At 42.8% G+C, this 23,781-nt stretch overlaps 1 protein-coding gene across 6 annotated transcripts in view; it reads right to left on the bottom strand.

Moving 5' to 3' along the window:
• Positions 1 to 352: 352 nt before the first annotated feature.
• The window catches only part of WDR53 (WD repeat domain 53), a 23,750-nt gene continuing 321 nt past the window's right edge, over positions 353 to 23,781 (bottom strand). The window contains exons 1-3 of one of the 6 annotated variants that reach the window (XM_006156775.2): positions 23,547 to 23,630; positions 12,317 to 12,812; positions 353 to 965 (exon numbers count right to left, since the gene is read on the bottom strand). In XM_006156775.2, the coding sequence (XP_006156837.1) occupies positions 375 to 965; positions 12,317 to 12,796 (1,071 nt within the window). In that variant the 5' untranslated portion in view covers positions 12,797 to 12,812; positions 23,547 to 23,630 and the 3' untranslated portion in view covers positions 353 to 374. The other 5 variants (XM_006156776.3, XM_006156777.3, XM_027775036.1 and 2 more) reach the window with 5 other exon arrangements.

Here is a 23,781-nt window from a genome sequence, read left to right as displayed (position 1 = left end):
TAGCAAAAACCTCTCCAAAAATAATAATAATAATAATAATAATAATAAAGTAAAAAGAAAAAAATTTAAAAAAAAAGAGAACTCCACAGAAAAGGATAATAGCCAATCCAATTCTCTTCAGAACTTTGAAAATAAGAGTAGGCAGTATGAGAAAAAGCTGAAAGACAGAAATGCAGAGAAGACAGAAATCCAGGCTGCAACGAAAAGGAACTTACTCTTGACATACTATTTTTGCCTGTTTTCTCTTTTCTATCTTGTCTTCTGCTTTATCAGAACTTCTGTTTATTTCTAACTGTAATACTACAGTTAGAAATAAACCATTTTTTCATAATCTAATAAGAGTTTTACCAGTCGTTCAAATATTTTTATTCAGTTTAACATTCTTTTACGGGGTATACAGATATACAGTTTGTTTGATCAGCTACTAATATATTTTGGTGACCCTTTATTGTTGTACCCAAGAGCCAGTTCACTTTTTCTCCGTGTTCAATATTTAGCTTCGGTGACATTTTGCCGTGTTCTTTCTCATCCGTTACGGAAGCATTTCCATCCTGCTTGGTGTGAGTTGCCCTTTTAGTTTTCTTCCTATGGGTCTGTTTTGTTGGACTCCTCTGGTTTTTTTCGACTTCGCTGCCCACGTCCCACAGCATTATCTTCCCATCGTTACCTCCAGTAAGTAGCAGATAGGATCCTGGCAGGAAGCAGACCTGAGATACCCCTAAAGTGTGGCCCTTAAAACCCAGTTCCTGTTCACACTTGACTCCACGCACCCTAAAGATTCGAACCTTACCATCTTCTGCACCACAACTAAAAATATTGCCACAGGATGCCACAGAGACAGAGTGGGCTAGAGCAGGATTTAAGAGCTGGCCAGGTGACTGCGGGCCTTCCATTTCCTCTGTTTCATCTTCCTGCAGATTTGTAATCCAGAGAGGTCGGGCTTTCTGGAGACTCCACAGCATCACCTTTAAACAAGAAGTTACACGGTTAAACAGAGTTTTAGCAATTTTGTTGAACTATCGTGATTATTCACCCTCTAATAAAATTACCAAAGTGATTTCAATGATCAGTAGGAGCCATTACCACCAATATTTTAATTCTTTTAAAAATATTTGCTATAGGACATGTGCACCTGCTGGAGAAAGACAGGAAGAGAGAAAGAGATGAAAAGTGAGAAAGTACCCACTAGGGGTATGGCCTTGCTACATTCCCTTCACCTCCATTCTCCTTTCAGGATTTTGGGCACACACACACACGTGCCTGGCATGTTTTTTAAGCTGCCAGGTTTGGGACATGAACAACCCCATCGGCCTGTGGAATCAAACCACCTTAATCACTATGCCACTGGCTGACGCCCCAGCAATACTTTTTAAAAATTTATTTAACCTTCTTTCTTTCTTTTTTTAAATTTGACTAGAGAGGAACAGAGTGAGAGAGAGAGTGAGAAAGCCAGTCACCAAGTCTGGGACTGAACCTCGGTCAGCCATGTGGGAGTCCGGTGACCTTAAACTACCACGCCACCTGCTGTACTGCCCCCTCCCCTAGCAGTTAAAAAAAAATTAGACCACGGGTCCAACAGATGGCATAATGGTTGTGTTGCTGAACTCCCACATAGTCAACTGTGGTTTGAGTCCTGGACCCCGTAGCTTAAAACTCACGCAGGGCATATGTGTGTGGATGCCCAAAGTCCCGAGAGGAGAATGGAGAAGGAATTGCAGCATGGCCATCCCCCTTGGGGATGATTTCTTGCTTTTTGTCCATCTCTCTGTCCCTCTGGCAAGTGCATGTGCCCTATAGCAAAAATCTCCTTTTGGGAAAAAAAAAAAAAAAACTATAGCAAAAAACTCCTTTTGGGAAAAAAAAAAAAAAAAAGAGATCCTACTGGGTCAGCCAGTGGTGTGGTGGTGAAGGTGGCTGGATCCCACATGACTGACTGTGTGCTTTTAGGCCCGGATCCAGCAACTTGAAAAATATACAAGGCACATATGTGCATGCTCAGAACTGCGAAAAAAGAGCAGGGAAAGGATTGCAGTGTGGCCATTCCCTTCTCTCTCTGTCTCTCTCTCTCTGAGTAGCACATACCCTATAGCAAACAAACAAACAAAAAAATTAGACACTACCGTAACATCCCAGTGTACTAATCTAAACCTAATAAAACTAGAATACAGATGAGAAGGTGGACTTTATAAAGCAAGACCCTAAATAACTTTTGATGAACAAATCCTATTAAAACATAAAGACCTGGGAGGAAAACGGAGAAGGGATTGTGGCATGGTCAGCCTACCTATGGAGTAATTTCTTACTTTCCCTCTCACTATCTCTGTCTCTCTCCTCTCTGGAGAGCACATGTCCTATGGCAAAAGTCTTAAATAGATTTTTCTTTGTGTGTGCTCGAGGGTGCATGTGCTCATCAGAGACAGCGAGAGGAGAAAGCAGCCCCCGTGGGACCAGTTACACTACAGCCCCTTCTCTTCCATTTCTCTCTCCCTTCACAATTCAGGACACACACAAACACAATCTGAATGTTTCCCAAGATACTGAACCGCACAGCTGGCCAACGTGGGATCCGGCTGCCTTAACCACCAGGCCACAAAGCTGGCCCCAAAGTACGATTTGCAAGCAGCTGCCAGTTTCTATGTCTTTCGACCCTCATCTCTTCAAGTAAAACTTAAGATTATGAAATTTGTTAATTTTACTCTATGCCGGTTATTCGTAAAAAGGCCTCTCAACTAAACAAACTGAATCTGGAGTATCACTGCAATAGCACCTGGAATACTTTTCCTTTCCTTTTCCATTACCTAAATGACCTATCCTAAGGGCGTAAGCTCAAGTCCCTGTCCCTCCAAGAAGGCTTTTCGACCTATTCCAGCCCACCTTCTCTTTCCTGTATCTAATTCCAGTTTTATTACTTGACATATACTACTGGCTTGCCAAGTTTCTTGATATTTAATTCATCTATGCTAATACTCTTATGTCTGAGGGGAAAAAACAGAAATCCTAAACATGTCTGGTAATTAATTTGACATCCTGGTATTACATTTGGCTTCTAATTGTACCTGTCAGCTTAAAACTCACACTGGGGGGGAACCAGCAGCTAGTGTAATGGCTACGTCGCCGGACTCCCATGTAGTCAACTGCGGTTCGCATCCCGGACCCAGTGGCTTAAAACTCACGTGACCATCCCCCCTGGGGGGTGATTTCTCGCTTTCTGTCTCTATGTCTCTCTCTCTCTCTGTCTGGCGAGCGCACGTGCCCTATAGCAAAAAACCTCTCCAAAAAAAAAAAAACAAAAACTCACACTGGGCACATGTGCGTGCATGCCCAAAGTCTCAAGAGAATGGAGGAGAAGGAACTGCAGTGTGGTCACCCCATCTGGTGGGTGATTTCTCACTTCCTCTCTCAAGCACACGTGCCCTACAGCAAAAAATCTCTCTAGAAAGGAAAAAATAATTAATGGGTCAGTAGGTGATGTGGTGGTTAGGATGCTAGACTCCCACTAGGCTGATTGTAGTTTGAGTCCTGGACCTGGCATCTTGCTTTCTCACTCTCCCTCTTTCTGGTGAGCGCACATGCTCTGTAGCAAATTTAAAAGGTAATAGGGATGAGGGGCGGGCCAGTGGTATGATGGTTAGAGGCGTTGGACTCTTACATGGACCACTGCAATTCAAGTCCTGGACTTGGTGGCTTGTTTTCTCACTTTCCCTTTCTCCCTCCACCTCCACCATGTGATCAAACTGGAAAATAATAAGGGTAATAAAGTTAAATAATTCTTTTTTAAAAAAGATATGATCTGTAGCAAATTTAAAAGGTAATAGGGATTAGTGGCGGGCCAGCAGGTGGTATGATGGTTAGAGGCGTTGGACTCTTACATGGACCACTGCAATTCAAGTCCTGGACTTGGTGGCTTGTTTTCTCACTTTCCCTTTCTCCCTCCACCTCCACCATGTGATCAAACTGGAAAATAATAAGGGTAATAAAGTTAAATAATTCTTTTTTAAAAAAGATAATAGTGATGATAAATAGAATTAACTCTTAAAAACAAATTTAAGAGGCCAGCAGTGGCATGGTGGTTAAGGTGGCTAGATCCCACATGGCTGACTACAATGTTCGAGTCCCGGACTGGTGGCTTGAAAGCCATGCTGGGTTTGTGTGTATGTGCATGCTCAAAATCCCAAAAGAAGGGAAAAATGGAGGCGGGACCATCCCCCATGAGGGGTGCTTTCTCATTCTTCCTCTCCATCTCTCTCAGCCTCTAGAGAGTGCAATGCCCTCTGGTAAAATGAAAACAACCGAAACCCCCCTTTAAGTTCCAGTCACATCCTTTACCATGGATGCTACAGATATATGATTGTTTCAAATTTTCAAAAGTCTTTATAAGGAAAAAAAACCCTATAGTTGTGGTAGGTACATGATATTTATCTAGTAGTTTTTTTTTCCTTAAGTTTTTGTCATAAGGTGTGCGTGCTTGCTAAAGAGAGAGGGAGGGAGAAGGAAAGTTAAGAAATCACCCACTGGGGGGCTGGGTGGCCATGCTGCAATCCCTTCTCCTCTATTTTCCTCTTGGGATTTTGGGCATGCATGCACATGTGCCTGGCATGATTTTAAGCTGCTGGGTATGGGACCTGAACTGTGGCCGATCATGTGGGAATTCAGTACATTAATCACCATGCCAACTGCTGGTCCCTATCTAATGGATTTGTTATGTATGTATTATAAACATTATTTTGTACCTATTGGATGAAAAATAAAGATAAGGTACCACTATGAGAGGCTGGGTCCATATAAGAGGTCTGGGTTTAGATCCTGGACCAACCTGAACAGGGCAAGTGTAGGGTACCTGTCATCCTAGCTAACTGGGAGGCTGGGACAGAGGATCCCAGTGATGAGACTCTGTGAAGTGTCTCTCTCTCTCTCCCCCTTCTCCTGAGCGATATTCTCTTTCATTAAAACCCACTTAGAATGATATATAGTGAGTGAATATTAACAACAAAACAAAAATCTCAAGACCAAAACCACTTAAAACAAGTTTTGTGAATAGATGTTACACTATAACCCACTGATTCTTTTTCTATATTAACCAACTTGAAAAGAAAAATATTTTAAAATAATTATTTCATTTTAAAATTTTATTTATTATTTTTAAATTTGACCAGAGAGAAAAAGAGAGGGAAAGTGAAAGAGCAAGCTGCCAGGTCCAGGACTTGAACCAAGGTCAACCATGTGGGAGTCCAGTGCCTTAATCATAATGCCACCTGCTGGCAAGAAAAATATTCTTCGGCTGGCCCTGTAGCCTAGTTGTTAAGGGAGTCAGATCCCACATGACCGACTGAGGTTTCGACCCTGGTCTCAGCAGCTTGAAAAACTCATTGTGTGCACATACATGTTTGCCCAAGATCCTGACAGTATGGAGAACTAAAGGAGAGTGGATTGTGGCGTGACTACGCCCCATGAAGGGGAGTGCTTTCTCCCTGTCTTCCTCTTTCTCTGGTGAGCACAAGTGCCCTCTGGCAATGAAAAAAAAAATGAATGAAAAATATTCTTAATACTTTGACAGAAAACAGTCTTATTTTACTATCTAGTATCATCCTGAATGATATCACACACTTTTAAAGGACACTAGGATACACATGACCTAGTTCAAATAGTCAAAAGCATAGATCTGAGTTGACAATGTCATCATTACTGATATTATTAAAGATTTGGTTTCCTATTCCAGGCAAATTTCCTTACAATTACTGTCATTAGTCTGTTTTCAAAAGCAGTGACATTCAATAACACGTTCTGCTTCTACTATAAATACTTATTTTTTTTACTATAAATACTTTTGAATTGATGTGTAACATAATACACTAAGTGGCTGGCTGTCAATCACTTGAGTGAAGCCAAAGTACTAACAAACTGAAATAAGCTACGGTAAAATATATAAATACCAGAAAATATAATACAAATAAACGAGTGCTGAAACTTGATATGAAAATAACCTCTATTTAAAAAATGTGAGGGCTTGCCCCATTGGCCCAGTAGTTAGGGAGCTGAATTCCGTCCGACTGACTATGCAGTTTGAATCCTGGCCCTGGCAGCTCAAAAAACACACTGGGCCCATGTGCATGCATGCTCAAAAACCCCAACAGGATGGAGAAGTAGAGAAGGGACTGTGCTCTGACAATGTTCTATTGGGGGGTGCTGACTGCCTCTCCCCCTGTGTCTCTCTCTAGAGTACACATGCCCTTTGGCAAATGGGGGAAAAAAAATAAAAAAACTGAATGTGTTGAAAAGGGACATTCTGGAGTCTGCTAGCTTAACTGTACTACTAACAGCCATTCCTAGTTTTCCCTCGTATGACCCCTAGAACGCCTGGATTGTATTTTCTGTGCTGAGACATTCAAACATGAACAGCACCCAAAGTGATTTTGACAGCTGAAAACATTTTTATATTTGACTTAAATTCATCCAACTAGGGGCTAGGAGATGCCATGGTGGTTAAGGAGCTGGACTCCCACAAGCCCGACTGTGGTTCGAGTCCTGGAACTGGTGGCCTAAAAATCATGCCAGGGGTGCGTGTATGCCCAAAATCCCAGGAAGGGATTGCAGTCATCACTCCTGGGGGGTGATTTCTTTCTTTCCCTCTCATTGTCTCTGTGTCTCTCTCCAGCAGGCACACCCTATGGCAAAAACAAAGAAACAAACAAACAAAATTGTCTAAATGTGTTAATAGCCATCCCAGATTCTACAAATTCCAGAGTCGGTTCTAAGTATTGAGGATTTCAGACTGTTTCCGTGTAGACATTCCCAAAATACTCCTTTATACCCATAACTACCAAAGTCTTCAGTTTCACCCTGTTTCTCGACCTGCCAATCAGGCAGTTATCACCCTAAGCAGGAGAGCTAGAGATAAGAAATGAAAAGAATGAAAAAAACTTGGGGCACATGGTCCTGTAAAATCTCAAAGGGAGAGAAAGCGGACAGCTGATTAAATGTCCAGAAGTGAAAGCAAACATCGAAGTGACGGGGCTCAAAATGTTTTCCTCTTAATAAAAAAATTTCTTTCCACGTGAAAAATTAATTTTGGGCCAATACGACCTTCTACTTTTGGCACCTTTTCTCACTTTGAAAAGTAAATAAACCTTTTCTATCCACTTTAGGAAAAAAAAAAGACTCGTTTTTCAAGATCCTGAATCCTGAATCCTAAGTGTTGGCAACAGACATCTTACAACTCCAGAAGGAACAGCAAGCCTTTGAACCATTTACTTTTGGATGCAGAAATGAGGAGGAAAGAAGAAAAGCACATCTGTGTTACAGAAATATAAGACTTTCTTTTTTTTTTTTTTGGAGAGATTTTCACTGTTGGGCGCGTGCGCTCGCCAGACAGACAGAGAGAGACATAGAGACAGAAAGCGAGAAATCACCCCCCAGGGGAGATGGTCACGCCGCAATCCCTTCTCCTCCATTCTCCTCTCGGGATCTTGGGCGCACACGCACATGCGCCCGGCGTGAGTTTTAAGCCACCGGGTCCGGGACACGAACCACGGTCGACTACGTGGGAGTCCAGCGACATAGCCATTACGCTAACTGCTGGTTCCCAGAAATATAAGACTTTCAAATTTCCAAAAGTCTCTACAAAACCAAAACCCCCCAAAACAAAACTACAGCTGAGTAGTAGGTACACAGATATTTACTTTTTTAAAAAAGTTTTTTTAACGTTTTTGCTATAGGGTACACATACGAGAGACAGAGAGAAAGTGAATCACTTCCCGGGAGGGATGGCCATGATGCAGTTCTTTCTCCAGTACCCTCTAAGAATTCGGGGCATACACACACATACCCTCAATGTGATTTTCAAGCTACGGGGTCCAGGACTCAAACCGCATAGCCAGCCATGCGGAATCCAGCACGTTAATCTCCATAGCACCTTCTGGCCCCTATTTAATGCTGTTTTTTCATACCTTACATGTGTTATTATTTTGTACCTATGTAATGAAATAAGTGGTCTCAAATATCTTACTATATCATACTTTGCTTTTAAGGTTTCTGCCTCTGAGTGCACTTTGCCTATGTAAAGTAAAATAAGTAATTTTAAAATTTCTGTGACAAAGATACATATGTTGAATATAGTAATAATTCAGCTCCTGCCTTGAGATAAAATTTGTTTGCTCAGAGAAAAGTAACTCAAAATTAACCTAATAAGAACTCCCTTTTCATGCTTACATTCTAGGGTTCCCCATAGACTGGTTCTTTCTTTTTTAAAGAATTATTTAACTTGGGGACCAGCAGGTGGAGTGGTGGATAAGGTGCTGGACACTCCCACATGGCCGACCGCAGTTTGAGTACCGGGCCTGGTGGCTTGCCTTCTCTCTCTCATGTGTGTGTATCTCTGGTAAAATTTAAAAAAATAATAAATGAATAAGTAAAATTAAATAATTTAAAAAAGAATTATTTAACTTTATTTATTCCAATTTGAACAGAGAGATAGAAAGAAAGTGAGAAAGCAAACTGCAAGGTCCAGGACTTGAACCACTGTCAGCCATGTGGGAGTCTACTGCCCTCAACCACCATGCCACCTGCTGGCTCCTCCTTTTTTTTTTTTTGAAGAGCTATTTAACTTTCTATCTATTTATCTATTTATTTATTTATATCTCATGGGGAGGGAGGGAGAGAGAGAGAGAGAGAGAGAAAGAGAGAGAGAGAGAGAGAGAGAGAGAGGAAGCGAGAAAGCAAGATGCCAGGTCCAGGACTCAAACTGCAGACAGCCTGTGGGAGTTCGGCCCCCTTAAGCACCATGCCACCTCTGCTGCCTTGGTTCTTCATGTTTAATGTGCCATAAGGTGGTGTACTTACCTAAGAAAGGGAGAGAGTGAGACAAAGTGAGATAGCACTCCCTAGGGTGAATGACTATACTGCAATCACTTTTCCTCTACTCTTCTCTCAGGATTCAGGGTACACATGCACATGTGCCTAGTGTGTTTTTCAAACTGGTGGGTCTGGGACTCAAACCACACAGCCATGTGGGATCCAGCCGCCTTAACAACCACACTATCTAGCTGGCCTTGGAAGTACTCTCTTAAAAGCACACTTATGCTTTCTTAGTCACTTGTTACATTACAACCCCAGTATAGAAGTTAACTTAGAGTGAACTTTTAGTAATTTTTGCCAGACAAATCAAAATAAACAATTACCTAAATATTTTGTTGTTACTAAAATATTTTTTTTCTAGGCTGTTCTCAAGCAGCTGCCTGCCACTAAAACATTTCCATCCAGAACTGGAGGCAAATGGTAAATTCTGATGCCCATTCTTGATATATCTGAAGACTACAGGTCATTTTTGCATACATAATTGTCTCTTGCCATGTCTTGCGGTTAATTATGAGCTAGGAACAGAAAGCTGATAGAGCTGAAGGATGAAAGAATGGCTAATCAGAGGCACACTGTAGAGCTTGCATACTTAAAACTGCTATCTGGGTTGGCCCGATGGCATGGTAGTTAAATGTAGGGTATTGGGGCTGCATCCCATATGGCTAACTGCAGTCTGAATGGCAGCCCTGGTGGTTTGAAAAACATGCTGGGCACATGTGTGTATGCCCCAAATCCTGACAAGTGAGAAAATGGAGGGAAACAATTGTGACAAGGTATGTCCCACTGGGGGTGCTTCCTTTTTCCCTCCCTTTCACTCTATGGTGAGCACTTGTGTGCTCTGGCAATTAAAGAAAAAGAAATTTAAAAAATTTTATCTACCTAGTCATGTTTTTTCACCACCACATAAACAGATAACCACTAGCATAGAGAATGTAGGTGGCTTACAAAGGGCTTGGTCAAGATTTAGGAGAGGAAAAGGAGTTTAGCGCTTGTAGAGTCACTGTGCCCAGATATGTAGAGTGGTTCTGAACAGAGGCACTACTGACATTTCCAGTGGGCCAATTATTGTTCAGGGACTGCCCAGCGCTAAACAGTGCTCACTGATTCTGCTACTAAATGCCAGTAGCTTGAGGGAGAGGGGGATAAACAAAAATCAGCCTCACTGATCCCTAAATTATAAAGGGTGTGCAGAATACAGGAAGGATTGGTAAAGACTACTGGCCAAGACTGAAAAGACAAACTTTTGATGCAATTAATAGGACCACAGAGTTCTAGAAGATACTGTATATACAGTAATTGAAAAGGTAGATTAAATGTCTAGAACAGTGCTAGGCATAGAGGTCTTTAAAAAACAATTTTCTGGGACCAGCAACTGATGTAATGGCTATGTCGCTGGGCTCCCGAGTAGTCAATTGCAGTTCAAGTCCCAGACTCGGTGGCTTAAACTCACACCGGGCGTGTGTGCATGTGTGCCCAAGATCCCGGGAGGAGAATGGAGGAGAAGGGATTGAGGTATGGCCATCCCCCTGGAGGGGGATTTTCCACTTTCTGTCTCTCTGTCTTTCTGGTGAGCGCAAATGCCCTACAGCAAAAACCTCTCCCCAAAAAAAGAAATTTTCTGAGACCAGCAAATACAGTAAAATGGTTACATCGCTAGCCTCCCACATGGCTGACTACAGTTTGAGTCCTGGACCTGGCAGCTTGAAACTCACACTGGGCGTATGTCTGCGTGCCCAAAGAATCCTGAGAGGAGAATGGAAAAGAGACTGCAGCATGGTCACCTCCCCTGGAGCATGATTTCTCGTTTTCTGTCTCTCTGGTGAGCGCATGTGCCCTATAGCAAAAATATATCTAAAATAAACAAACAAAACAAAAGATCAATTTTCTAAATGCCAGCTATGCTCAAACCAATGAACTTTTCTATTACACTGTTGATGATATTCTGCTTGAATACCTCTAGCATTAAAGAGAAATAAACACAAGCTTTGGAGCCAGAGAGACTGAGGTCTGAATCCCAGTTAATTAGCTATGTAGGCACTTAATTTGAATTGTTTCCTCATTTATAAAAATAAAGAAATACTATCTAGGAGGGTATGATCAGAATGAAAACTAATAGGGCCAGGCAGGTGGTGTGGTGGTTGGGGTGGCTAGATCCCACATGGCCAACTGTGGTTGAGTCCCTGAATTAAAACTGATCCATATAAAGCATCAGTCAAGTACTAGATGCTTAACAAATAGAAGTCATGAGTACTCTCACTTCGGTAATGAAACTTACTCTCTCCAAAGGAAACACGTCCTGTTGTGAGAAAATTCAAGTTACCTGAAAACTCTTTCATTAAACCAAAATCTAATCAGATTTTCCTATGACCTCTGCTATTTAGACCAGTATATTCCTTTTTTCCCCCCTTGCTTTGAGAAAACTAAGAACTGCATCCCATTTCCCCCCCCCCAGATAATAGAGTTTGAGATATATCTACTCTCCTGATGGCCTTCCTTTGGACCTGTGATTTTCCTTTCAAAACTGAGCATTGAATGCAATGCCCTGATCCTGTCACCAATATTCAGAATCTCAATTAATGGACTGCAGAATTTTTTTTTTTTTTGGAGAGATTTTCACTGTAGGGCGCGTGCGCTTGCCAGACAGACAGAGAGAGACATAGAGACAGAAAGCGAGAAATCACCCCCCAGGGGGGATGGTCACGCCGTAATCCTTTCTCCTCCATTCTCCTTTCGGGATCTTGGGCATGCACGCACACGCGCCCGGCGTGAGTTTTAAGCCCTGGGTCCGGTACTCAAACCGCAGTCGACTACGTGGGAGTCCAGCGACATAGCCATTACGCTAACTGCTGGTTCCCTGTACTGCAGAATTTTAAAGTAAAAACAGACTCACCTTTTTTTTAAACTGCCAATGGGCACATGTGCTTGTAAGGGACAGAGAAAGGGAGAGGAGAGAAAGAGAAAGCACTCCCAATAGGTCACGGTAATGAACAGTCCCGTCTCCATTTCTCCACCCTGTAGAGATCTGGGGCACACACACTCCGGCATGTTTTTAAAGGCACCAGTGCTGGGATTTGAATTGGTGGTTGGCTGTGAAAGATCCAGTTCCTCCAACCATAGACTCTGAGGCTAGCTGTTTTTCCCCCCTAAACAATACAGAGTTTGTAGAGAGTGAGTGGATGAACTCTGTCTTCAGTTTTTTCCTTTGTTTGAAGAGATGTTTAGAACAAAATTTTTGAATTCTTAGGTTTTAGGAATGTCTGAAAGCATAGAAAAAGGAATGATTACCTTGTGAATAACATCTACTCTGTGTTGCCAGGCTAGCATATTAGGTAGAAGTAAAGCTTGTGGTTCATAAATGGGTATTTTGGTAGAGAATGGAAAATGCAAAGATATATTTAGCCTGATCAATAATCTGTTAGCAAATCCCATTTAGAAATTACCCAAGAACTCTCTGCAAAAACATCACCTGCATATCCAGTCCACAAGACACCAGGCTCAGAGGCCTCTGAGGCCGAAAAGCTACAGAGGAACAGATATTGGAATGTCTCTTCAGAGATCTGCTAACTTTCTTATTCTCCAAGTCTAGAATTTTGATTGTCCCAGAGTCATCAGCAGAAGCCAGCAGGTTTTCAGTTTCATTCAATGAAAGACAATTGATTTCTTCTTCATTCACATGAAAATGGTCCAGCGAACCTTTGAGGGACCTGATGTCCAGTACGCTAATGGATTCTCCATGTGAGGCATAGAGCTTGGTGGGGCAGGAGGGAGAAAATAAGACACTGGTAACATCATCGGCCCCTTGGAACTGCATGTGTCCTAATGGAATCCCGTCTTCACTCCAAGCCATGAGATCTCCACCCTCTGCTCCAGAAGCCACTAGCCCTTCTTTACTTGCATTCAGGCAGAGAATAGAAGAAGAATGTCCGCCAGTCCACTTGACTGCCATGATGGCCTGAAAGATTCTGTGAAGGGGAAGAAAAAACTATCATCTCATGCCTTATACAAGAACTTGGTAGTAGGAAACAAATGTAATATCCAATGTTTCATTTAGGTTTTTTTTTTTTTTGAAAGGTTTTTGCTATAGGGCACGTATGCTTGCCAGAAAGACAGAGAGAGACAGAGACAGAAAGCGGGAAATCACCCCCAGGGGGGATGGCCACACTGCAATCCCTTCTCCTCCATTCTCCTCTTGGGATCTTGGTCATGTATACACACACACCTGGTGTGAGTTTAAGCCACCGGGTCCAGGACTCGAACTGTAGTTGACTACATGGGAGTCCAGCGACATAGCCATTATGCCAACTGCTGGTCCCTCAGCTAAGTATTTTAAAAGACATCTTAGAAAATCAAACAAGGGCCAGGCAGATAGCATGGTGGTTAGCTGCCTGGGTCCTACATGTCTGAGTGTGTGATTATAGAGTTCCGGACCTGGCAGCTTGAAAACACACTGGGCACGTATGCATGCGGGTCCAAATTCTAATAGGGGAATGGAAGAGAAGGGATTGTGGTATAACTGTCCCCACTAGGGAGTGAGTTTGCACTTTCCCCCTCTCTTTTTTTGTCTCTTTCTCTGGCAAGTGCACATGTCCTATAGCAAAAACTCAAAAAGAAAAAAAAATCAATCAAAACAAATTTAAAGATCCACTGTACAGTATAAAAGCGTTGAGGGACTAGCAGACTGCATATGGTTATGCCACTTGAGGCACAGAGCTTTGTGGGGCGGGAAGGAAAAAAACATCACCAGCCCCTTGGAACTGCATGTGTCCTAATGGAGTCCCGTCTTCACTCCAAGCCATGAGATCTCCACCCTTTGCTCCAGAAGCCACTAGCTGTACTCCCACGTAGTTGACCACGGTTCGAGTCCAGGACCTGGTGGCTTAAAACTCACGCCAGGTGTGTGTGCATGTGTACCCAAAATCCTGAGAGGAGAATGGAGGGGAATGGATTGTGGTGTAATCATCCCAGCACGGGGTGACTTCTTGCTCTCTTTCTCTCTCTGTCTCTCCAGTGACTTCACATGCCCTATAAAATAAAATCTCTCTCTTTTTTTAGAGAGATTTTTGCTATAGGGCACATGTGCTCACTGGAAAGACAGAGACATGACAGTGTGAAATCACCTCCCAGGTACCATGGCCATGCCACAATCCCTTCTCCTCCATTCTCTAGAGATCCTGGGGACGCATGCACCTGTGCCCAGCGTGAGTTCAAGCTGCCAGGTCTAGGACATGAACCACACTTGACCACATAGGAGTCCAGCAACATAACCATTATACCATCTACTGGTCCCAAAAAAAACTCTTAAAAAAAAAAAAAAAAGCATAGCATTGTGGCGTACCAGCTGGCACACTGTCACACACAAGTAAACTTCCCTTGCCATTGGCGACCCACGTAAGCCTGCTCCTCCAGTCTTTGGCATACATGAGACTTGCTTAAGAACAAACGCTAAATATAGTTTAAACTATAAAAATTATTTTAATTTTTTAAAACATTTGCCAACGAAAGAGAGGGAAAACAAGAAAGCAGCCTCTGGGGGAGTGGCCATATCACAATCCGTTCTCCTCCATTCTCCTCTCAGGATTCTTTTTTTTTTTTTTTTTTTTGAGTTTTTTTTTTTTCCTTAAGGTGGGGAGAGGTTTTTCCTATAGGGTGCATGCACTCGCCAGAGAAACAGAGATAGACAGAGAGATAGAAAGCGAGAAATCACCCCCCAGGGGAGATGGCCAAGCCGCAATTCCTTCTCCTCCATTCTGCTCTCGGGATCTTGGGCACGCATGCACACGTGCCTGGTATGAGTTTAAGCTACAGGGTCCAGGACTTGAACCGCAGTCAGCTACGTGGGAGTCCAGCCACATAGCCATTACGCTAACAGCTGGCCCCTCGGGATTTTGGAAATGAATGCACACATGTCGGGCACATATTTCAAGCTAACAGGTCCAGGATTTAAACTGTGCAGTCATCCCTGTGGGATCCGGCTTCTTTAACCAGTATTCTACTAGCTGGCCCAGGAAAAATTAAAGAGAGAACTACACAATCAACAAGTTATACCATTTATCTGAATAATGTTTTAGAGTAAGCTTTATAGTCGGATTCTCTGGGTTTGCATTAGTTGGTTGATTTGTGACAAGTTACTGAACATATCTGACACGCTTTCCTTCCGTAAAAAATGAGGATAATAATATCCATTCTCTAGGATCACTGAGAGGGTTCAATAATAAATGCAAAGCACATACACATTACATATATGTGTGTGTACACACACGTATACAAATGACTGGCATGCAGGGTCCTCAACAAATGTTCCTATCATTACTTTCACTCTTTATATTAGACTGGCCAAAGTGGCATTTTATATACACAACACTAAGCTTCAGTACTACCTAAGAACCTGTTAGAAAAATAGACTGTCGCACCCAACCTTAAACCTACTGATTCTGAAGCTGTGGGGTGGGGCCCAGGAATGTGTTCGAACAAGTCCTCCAGGTGATTCTGATTATGCTAGACTTTCAGAACCTGTATCACACTAACCGCCATCTGGCTAACTGGTTAAAATGCAGACACTCGTGTTTTACCACCAGAGACTTCTTCAGTAGCTTAGCTAATGTTATTTTTTTCCCCTCATACGCCATAGTTCGTTCGTTCGTTCTTTCTTTCTTTCTTTCTTTCTTTCTTTCTTTCTTTCTTTCTCTCTCTCTCTCTCTCTCTCTCTCTCTCTCTCTCTCTCTTTCTTTCTTTCTTTCTTTCTCTCTTTCTTTCTTTTTTATCTAATGTTATTATCAAGACAGCCCTTCTCATTGGCATTATTTCATTTTACGCACAATAGAACTGAGTCTCAGCAATGGTAGGTAATTTGCCCAAGGCCACTCGCCTCTTAGGGATGTTACATGGGATCCAGTATAAAGGGATCCCAAATGTTTACATCAGCAGTCCTCGACCTTTTTGACACTAAGGGCTGGTCCTGTGGAAGACAACTTTTCCACGGACCGGGGCTGGGAGGAGGAAGGTTGGTTACAGGATGATTCAAATGCATTACATTTATTGTGCACTTTATTTCTATTATTACTACATTGCAATATATAATGAAATAAGTATATAATTCACCATGATGCAGAACCAATGGGAGCTCTGAGTTGTTTTCAAAGGTGTAACCTGTTCATTGTGTAGTTTTCTCCTTAAAATAATTTTTCCTGGGTCTGCAATTTGATGGTCTCAACTGGGGCTCCTGTCAGTAATGCCAGTGATGGGGGGTGGCTGTACATACAGATAAAGCTTTAACTGCTAGCCCACAGCTCACTTCCTGCTGTGTGGTCTGGTTCCTAGCAGGCCACAGACCACTGGTTTTTCCACTGGTCTGTGGCCTGGGAGTTGGGAACCCTTGCTTTACATAATAAAGACCCTTGCCTTTTTTTTTTTTTTAAAAGAATTACTTAATTTTATTTATTATTATTATTCAATTTGACCATAGAGAGAGAGTATGGGAGAGGAGAAAGCAAGCCTCCAGGTCTAGGACTCAAACCATGGTCGGCCACGTGGGAGCCCAGCACCTTAACCACCATGTCACCTGCCGGCCCCATAGACCCTTTTGTAACAACTCTCCTTGACATCAGTTTTACTTGTTAGGATTCTTTGAAAGTACAGAAAATGACCAAAAGTTACTAATAATTCATTACTATGTTTAAATGTACTCATGTATTGGGTTGTCAGAAAAGTCATGAAGCATTTTTGCACAGGAAAAATGTCATGACTTTTTCAACAACTTAATATTTTTAGTCATTATCACCTATTTGCACTCATAAAACACTAGTGCTTATGTGCAAAATTTAGATTCCTGATCCCCTAGGAATCCATATATATAGACTAGAATTGCTACATAATACCATCCTGCCTTAATTCCCAATTGGTCAGGGCAAAAAAGGAAATCAGGGCAGTTTATACAACTCGAATGGTCAGAGTAATGGAAGGAAAACACCTGTCTCGGCAAGTTTAATTTTTTCATTTTATAAACAAAGGAAGAATTTACCAAGTGAAATAGTACCAAGGTTGGTTCACTATTTTCAGATAATATACTTGAAATTAGCCCAAAGGTGAGGAAATTTATTTCTAACTGTGTGGAAAAATAACAAGCCACTGGGTCCGGGGCTCGAACCGTGGTCAACTACATGGGAGTCCAGCGACATAGCCATTATGCCAACTGCTGATCCTTGGAAAAATAATTTAAAGTAAGTTAAAAAAGGCAATCTACCCAAAATCTCCTTTCTCAACACAAGGTTTTTCCTCCCACTTTTAGTCATATACATATACAAATCACTGATTAGACTGCAAAAAACATCACTGATCGGGATCAGAGGTTGGCATAATGGCTATGTCGCTGGACTCCCATGTAGTCAACCGCGGTTCAAGTCCCAGACCCAGTGGCTTAAACTCATGCAAGGCACGCGTGCGTGCGTGTCCAAGATCCCAAGAGGAGAATGGACGCTAAAGTATTGCAGCGTGGCTATCCCCCCCTGGCGGGGTGATTTCTCGCTTTCTGTCTTTTTGTCTCTCTGTCTTTCTGGCGAGGACACGCGCCCTATAGCAAAATCCTCTCCAAAAAAAAAATATCACTGATCTACCAGTAATCAAGGAAACAGGAATATGGTCACAAAAGCATATACTGTTGCAATTTTTCATAAAGGTAAAATATTAAAAAGATAAAAACAAGTATTTTACTTCAGCAGCATTCAATTAGTACACAGAAGAAACTAATTGCACAGAGGCTGAAGCAAATAAGATTTAAAGGAGAGGCTTGGAGAGGAAATGACTCAGAGCGAGGTAAAGACAAGAAGCCCTAGTGGTTTGATGTTTGCTGACAGGTACTGAAATATTAAAATAATTTTCTGCAATAACAAAGACTCTTGCCAAAAGCTCCAGATAAATGAAGAAAAAAAGAACACAACTTATTTTTTAACGGAAAGTATTAAAATTATTTAGGCTTAGGAATCATCATACTTATATGATAAAGACGCTGTTCTACCTTAAAATACAGAATTTGCATTAACTACTTGTGGTTCAATTGTTGTGGTTCTTTAGGGAATTGATCATTCTTTTATTTTTTTTAAGAATTATTTTATTATCATTATTTTTAAATATACTATAGGGCACCTGTGCTCACCAGAGAAAGAGAAAGACAGAGAGAGAGAGAAAACAAGCCACCAGGTCTGGGACTCGAACCACTGTCAACCATGTGGGAGTCCAGTGCCTTAATCACCACGCCATCTACTGGCCCCAAGATGTTGATCACTTCTTTCCTATTTTTAAGTTTTAATTCCACTATGAAAGTCACGGCTTTAAGACCTGCTGAGTTTTGTGTGCATATACGTTTTGGGTTCCTGCCGGGGTTTTCAATTTCTTCTAAGACAAGAATGAGGTTATGTTCTACCTAAGAAAAAGTGTGAGACGTTAAGTAATAATGGATTTTGTCCTTAAAGATTATTATAAATATAGTTCCTATAAATTTTTCCATAATGGAACCAGTAATAACTCTCATTCTATTACTCTCACAAGACCAAACAACAGCTACTTTAAACTCTGCACAGGAGCAAAAAATAAACTTCTAATCTGCAAATCACATGGATAATACTTAATGTTATCACCAATCTAGTCAGACAGATAAAAATTAAAGACCTATTACTAGAAATGTTAAAAAAAATTTAAAAAAGAGTTAAGAAAGTCCCAGAAACTCACACTTTGTTAGGCTATTCATTTTTATCAACCAACATTTATCACACAGTGTATTGATCAGTAATTTGGCTAGTCTACAAAATAATTTGTTTACATAGTCTATAAAATGATCAGGGAGGTAGTTTCTTGAGCAAGATGGTGGGAGCAGCATCCTCCAGGCTGCAGCCGTGGCTAGAACCTCTGTGAAGCCCATTTTCTTTTTCTTTTTGGAGAGTTTTTTGCTATAGGGCACATGTGCTCATCAGAAAGACAGAAAGAGAGAGACAGAGAGAAATTACCCCCCAGGGGGGATGGCCATGCCGCAATCCCTTCTCCTCCATTCTCCTCTCAGGATCTTGGGCACGCATGCACATGCGCCCTTCGTGAGTTTAAGCCACCAGGTCTGGGACTCGAACCACGGTTGTCTACATGGGAGTCCAGCAACGTAGTCATTCCACTACCTGCTGGTCCCAAGCCCATTTTCAGTTAGGACGTGAACGAGGCCAAGCGGAGGGTCCCTGAGCTCTACTGTACCTGGTCTTGGGAGGTGCTCACACTGTGCACTTAGTCCAGCTAGACATCACTGTGAAACAGGACAGATAAAGTTCAAGAGATGTTTATGAAGATTTCCGCATCACAGGACCCAGGGTGGTAGATCTTCTGGTCATGAAAGAAAGATGGAACTGGAGGAAACGACTGAAGTTTGAAAGCAGTGGACATACCTTACGCGGTTTTTTCACAAAACAGAAGCACCAAGGCCAAAGGATTTCTTGTCCATGGGTCTACATTGGCCGTGACTCACGAAGTCCTCCGTGGAAAGGTGCATGTTGATATGTAATTATTTTAGAACAAGAATAATCTCATTATATGATAGTGATTTTGATAGAGTTCCATTGGTGATCTAGTTTTCTGTGGTCTCACTGCAGTCTTTCTCACTTTTCTGTAGTCTTTCTCAATTTTGGCCTGAACAAGTGGCGTCTTGTATACACACCACCTGTTCTTTCCCTTTTTTGGTGTATGATGTTTGGTTTAAGTTAGACTAGATTCCCTTTCTGAGTCTTTTATTCAATAAACAGGAAGAGATGAGACATCTATGCAGAAACTCACTAGGCGTGAGGCTGGATGACTTAACTTAGCTGTGTTCCTGCAGCTTCTCTGATTGCGCACCTTGGGGTCAGGGCGGGTTATACAACTAGGCAGCTCATGCTGTCAGAGAGGATCAGAGCAGCACTAACAAGTAAGAAGTGGAACTGACAGCTGGCTGTTTTTGTCTGGGCTCTGAAGGAAACCCATGCTTAGAGACCTCGTCCCTCTACCTGAACAAACACCATCCTTAAAGTGAAGTGAACTTCCTACTCAGACACCCAGCTAGAAGCAAAGCTGTTCAATGTACACAGAACAGAAATAATCCCTATGGTTTTTGCAAACTCTGGCGTAGCTCAAAGTGATGGGAAAATAAATGTTGACCCAGGTTAAAAAAAAAAAAATTAAAATTAAAATGATCTATCTGTTGGGCTGGCCCTGTAACCTAATGGTTAAAGAAGCCAGATCCCACATGGCCAACTGTGGTTTGAATTATGGCTCTGGAGGATTGTAAAACACATTGAGCATGTGTGGGTGCATGCTCAAAATCCTGGCAGGACAGAGAAGAGACTGTGGTGTGGCTACACCCCATTGGGGGGATGCTTTCTCTGTCTCTCTCTCTGGAGAATGCAGGTGTCATCTAGCAGCTACAAATAAAAATAAATTAAAATTAAGAATAAAAAATAGTATTACATGAAATGCACCCAAAGATCCCCATAAAAAGTGTTGAATAATCAGAAGGATTGAAGGATAGTGAAGAAAAATGTAATTAAATTTGGGTTAAACCAAAACATCAGAAGTAAGTTGGTGAGCCAATGTTTCTTGTTTTCCTAAGACTGGGACTGGAAAGCCTAGCAGATATGAGTACCATTATCTCCCATTCATTTATCAAGCTTGTCTTTTCCTAGTAGTTACCAGAAAGGTCAATTACAGTGATTAATCATATCCTGTGAATTAGTTTAATTAGATAATAGACTCCTTCCTTCTAATAGCTAATGAGATCATGGAGTAGGTGAAGGAAAGGTGGGGTATTTGAGAGCATTTTCCACAAAGGGTGGAGTGTCACAGTTGGCAGGTCTGAATGGACAGAGGGCGGAATGAGGGAACTGAACACAGTGGGTGGGATGACGAACAAGTGACAGATTTGTATAAAGAAGAGGAGGGAGTGATGAAGGTAATCTTTTCCTACTTTGAAATTACTGAGCTGCTGGGGGATAGTCTGCCACTGAAAGTCACCTCAATGACTGGACTAAATTAATAACAGCATTATTTCATTAGATCTTTCAAAAGCTCAACCTCACCCCTAGTGGGACAGACAGGATAAAAGCCAGTCTTTAATAACTAAGTGATCAGTGATCTCTACTTTCAACGCTGCTCTAGTCATACCTCCACTTAATCTACTTGTCTTTTATTATTAATTTATTTTAGTTTTGCTATAGGGTTGTGTGCACTCACCAGAGAGAGACAGAATCAGAAATCATCTCCCAGGAAGGATGGCCATTCCACAATGCCTTCTCCTCCATCTCTTCTTGAGATTTTGGACACACATGCACACATGCATGCACGCGCCTGGCATGATTTTCAAGCACCAGATCTAGGGCTGGAACCTCAGTCAGCCATGTGGGATCTGGCGGACCTAACTGTGACACTACCTGCTGGCCCCGTCTACTTGTCAAGTGTCCATGCCTGTGAAGCTGCTCAATCTGCCTGGTTCTTAATGCTCTTCTCAGATGGGCCACTCTACTTATGCTTGACTTAAATGAAACCTGTCTTTTCAGACAAAACTCGATTCAACATCCAAAGAAATACAAAAAATTAATAAAGAGATAGTCCACTTTTCCTCATAGGTTTGGATATTTTAAAGTTGGTATTACTGTGGAGAAGCCAGATTGCAACTGAACTGAGGGCTATGGCACTGGCACTGGTAAGAACAAAAAGAATGTGCATTGCTCAGCTAGATGAAAAGGACACGGAGGAAGAAAGGACTGGCAAGTAATGAACACACCTCAGAGAGTAGAGAAGGTAGATGCTATTCTTCTGTTTCTACTAGAGAACAAGAATGGATTACACACAGCAGGAAGCTTCAGGATTCTTACTATGTAAATACTGCAAGACACTGGAGCTGACCTACTAAGCGAGTCTGTGAACCCTATTATTATAATAATTACTTACCTTCTAGAATTGTTTTGAGAATTACTTAAAACCTCTTATATAAACACTCACACTTGGCTCAAATGATGGCTATTCTTCTTCTTCTACTAAGTGTTCTTTTTTTTGGGGGGGGAGACGTTTTTGCTATAGGAAACGTGCCCTCCCCAGAAAGACAGACAGACAGAAAGCGAGAAATCACCCCCCAGGGGGGATGGCCACGCCGCAATCCCTTCTCCTCCATTCTCCTCTCGGGATCTTGGGCACGCACGCACATGTGCTGGTGTGAGTTTAAGCCACTGGGTCCAGAACTCGAACCGCGGTTGACTACATGGGAGTCCAGCGACACAGCCATTACTCCAACTGCTGGTCCCCTAAGTGTTCTTTAAAGGCTGTCACAAACAGTTCTGCCTGAGAAAACATAGTAATCAAATAATGTTGAAATTTTTTCTCTTCCAAGAAACCATCTACAACCAACTTCAACATCATTTTTCTACTAATTTTTTTTTTGTTGTTGTTTATAGGGTGCCTGCACTGGCTGAAAGGAAGCAACCTATCCCCCCACCACACACACACACACACACACACACACACACACACGCTCCCCCAGGGACGCCATATCATAATCCCTTCTTCATTTTCCTTAGGGATTTTTGACACACATGGACACATGCCTTGCATGCTTTTCAAGTCACCAAGTCCAGAACTCATAAGGGTTCAGTTGGCCATGAGGGAACCCATCCGCCTTAACTGCCACCACCTGGCTGGTCCTGAAATGATTAACTGAATAAAAACACATTGTCTTGGGACCAGCAGTTAGCGTAATGGCTATGTCGCTGCACTCCCATGTAGTCGACTGCGGTTCGCGTCCCGGACCCGGTGGTTAAAACTCACGCCGGCCCGTGTGCATACGTTCCCAAGATCCCAAGAGGAGAATGGAGGAGAAGGGATTGCGGAGTGGCCATCCCCCTGGGGGGTGATTTCTCGCTTTCTCTCTCTCTGTGTCTGGCGAGCGCATGGGCCCTATAGCAAAAACCTATCCAAAAAAAGAAAAAAACACACACACACACACACATTGTCTTAATCTGTGCACCATGGATTGGATCTGGGAAAGACTACATTTGTCCAAAAGAATGTATCACTTAATTAGCACTCAAATTAGGAGCCCATTTTAAGATTATCCAATAAAGGGACCAGCTAATGGCTGCGTTTACGTCGCTGGACTCCCATGCACTCGACCACCGGGCTGGTGGCTTAAAACTCACGCCGGGAGCATATGCATGCGTGCGTGCCTAAAACCCTCAGAGGAGAATGATGGAGAGGGGATGGTCTCGTGGTCATTACCTCTGACGGTTAATTTCTCGCTCTCTGTCTCTGTATCTCTTGCGAGAACACGCTCCCTATAGCAAAAAATCTCTAAAAAAAATTATCCGATCGATAGGGGGTTGGAGGTGAGGGGACGAGTTCAGATATAGCAACCTTACTTCCCGAGTGCACGGTGGTACAAATAAATACCGAAACTATAGGGTCCGAACGAGAAGAGACAACCTCGGGTGCCCAAGGTTTAAAAAAAAAGGAGGGCGGTCCGACTCAAGCCAAAGGTGGAGACGCTGGAACAGGCTAGTAAGGAGACGGGAGTCTGAAGCAGGGACCTCACCGACACAGGGAAACTTCACAGAAGGGGGCCAGGGGAACGCACACGGAGCCACCAGAGCAGAAAGAGGAGAAGGCACCGAAAGGCAGCCCGGTCCCGGGTGCCAGCCTCGTACCTGCGCTTCCAGCTCCCTCCTCGGCGCCTAGCGATGACCTCACCCGCGAGCGCCCAATCCCGTCACGCGCAGGGCGAAAAGCGCCTCCGCCGAACAGTCACATCCGGGGCCGAGAGGAACCCGAGCGAGCTGGGCGTGCGCCCTTGCTTCTTGCCCTCAACCCGCATGGCGGAGCCGCGGGCGCGCGGCGGGCAGGCCTGGCGGGCCGGGCGGTTCCGGCGCCCGCGCTGAGCCG

The sequence above is a fragment of the Tupaia chinensis genome, unplaced genomic scaffold (genome assembly GCF_000334495.1).
Source record: "Tupaia chinensis unplaced genomic scaffold, TupChi_1.0 Scaffold000515_1, whole genome shotgun sequence".
Lineage (NCBI taxonomy): Eukaryota > Metazoa > Chordata > Mammalia > Scandentia > Tupaiidae > Tupaia > Tupaia belangeri.
This window is presented reverse-complemented; position numbering and strand designations above follow the sequence as displayed.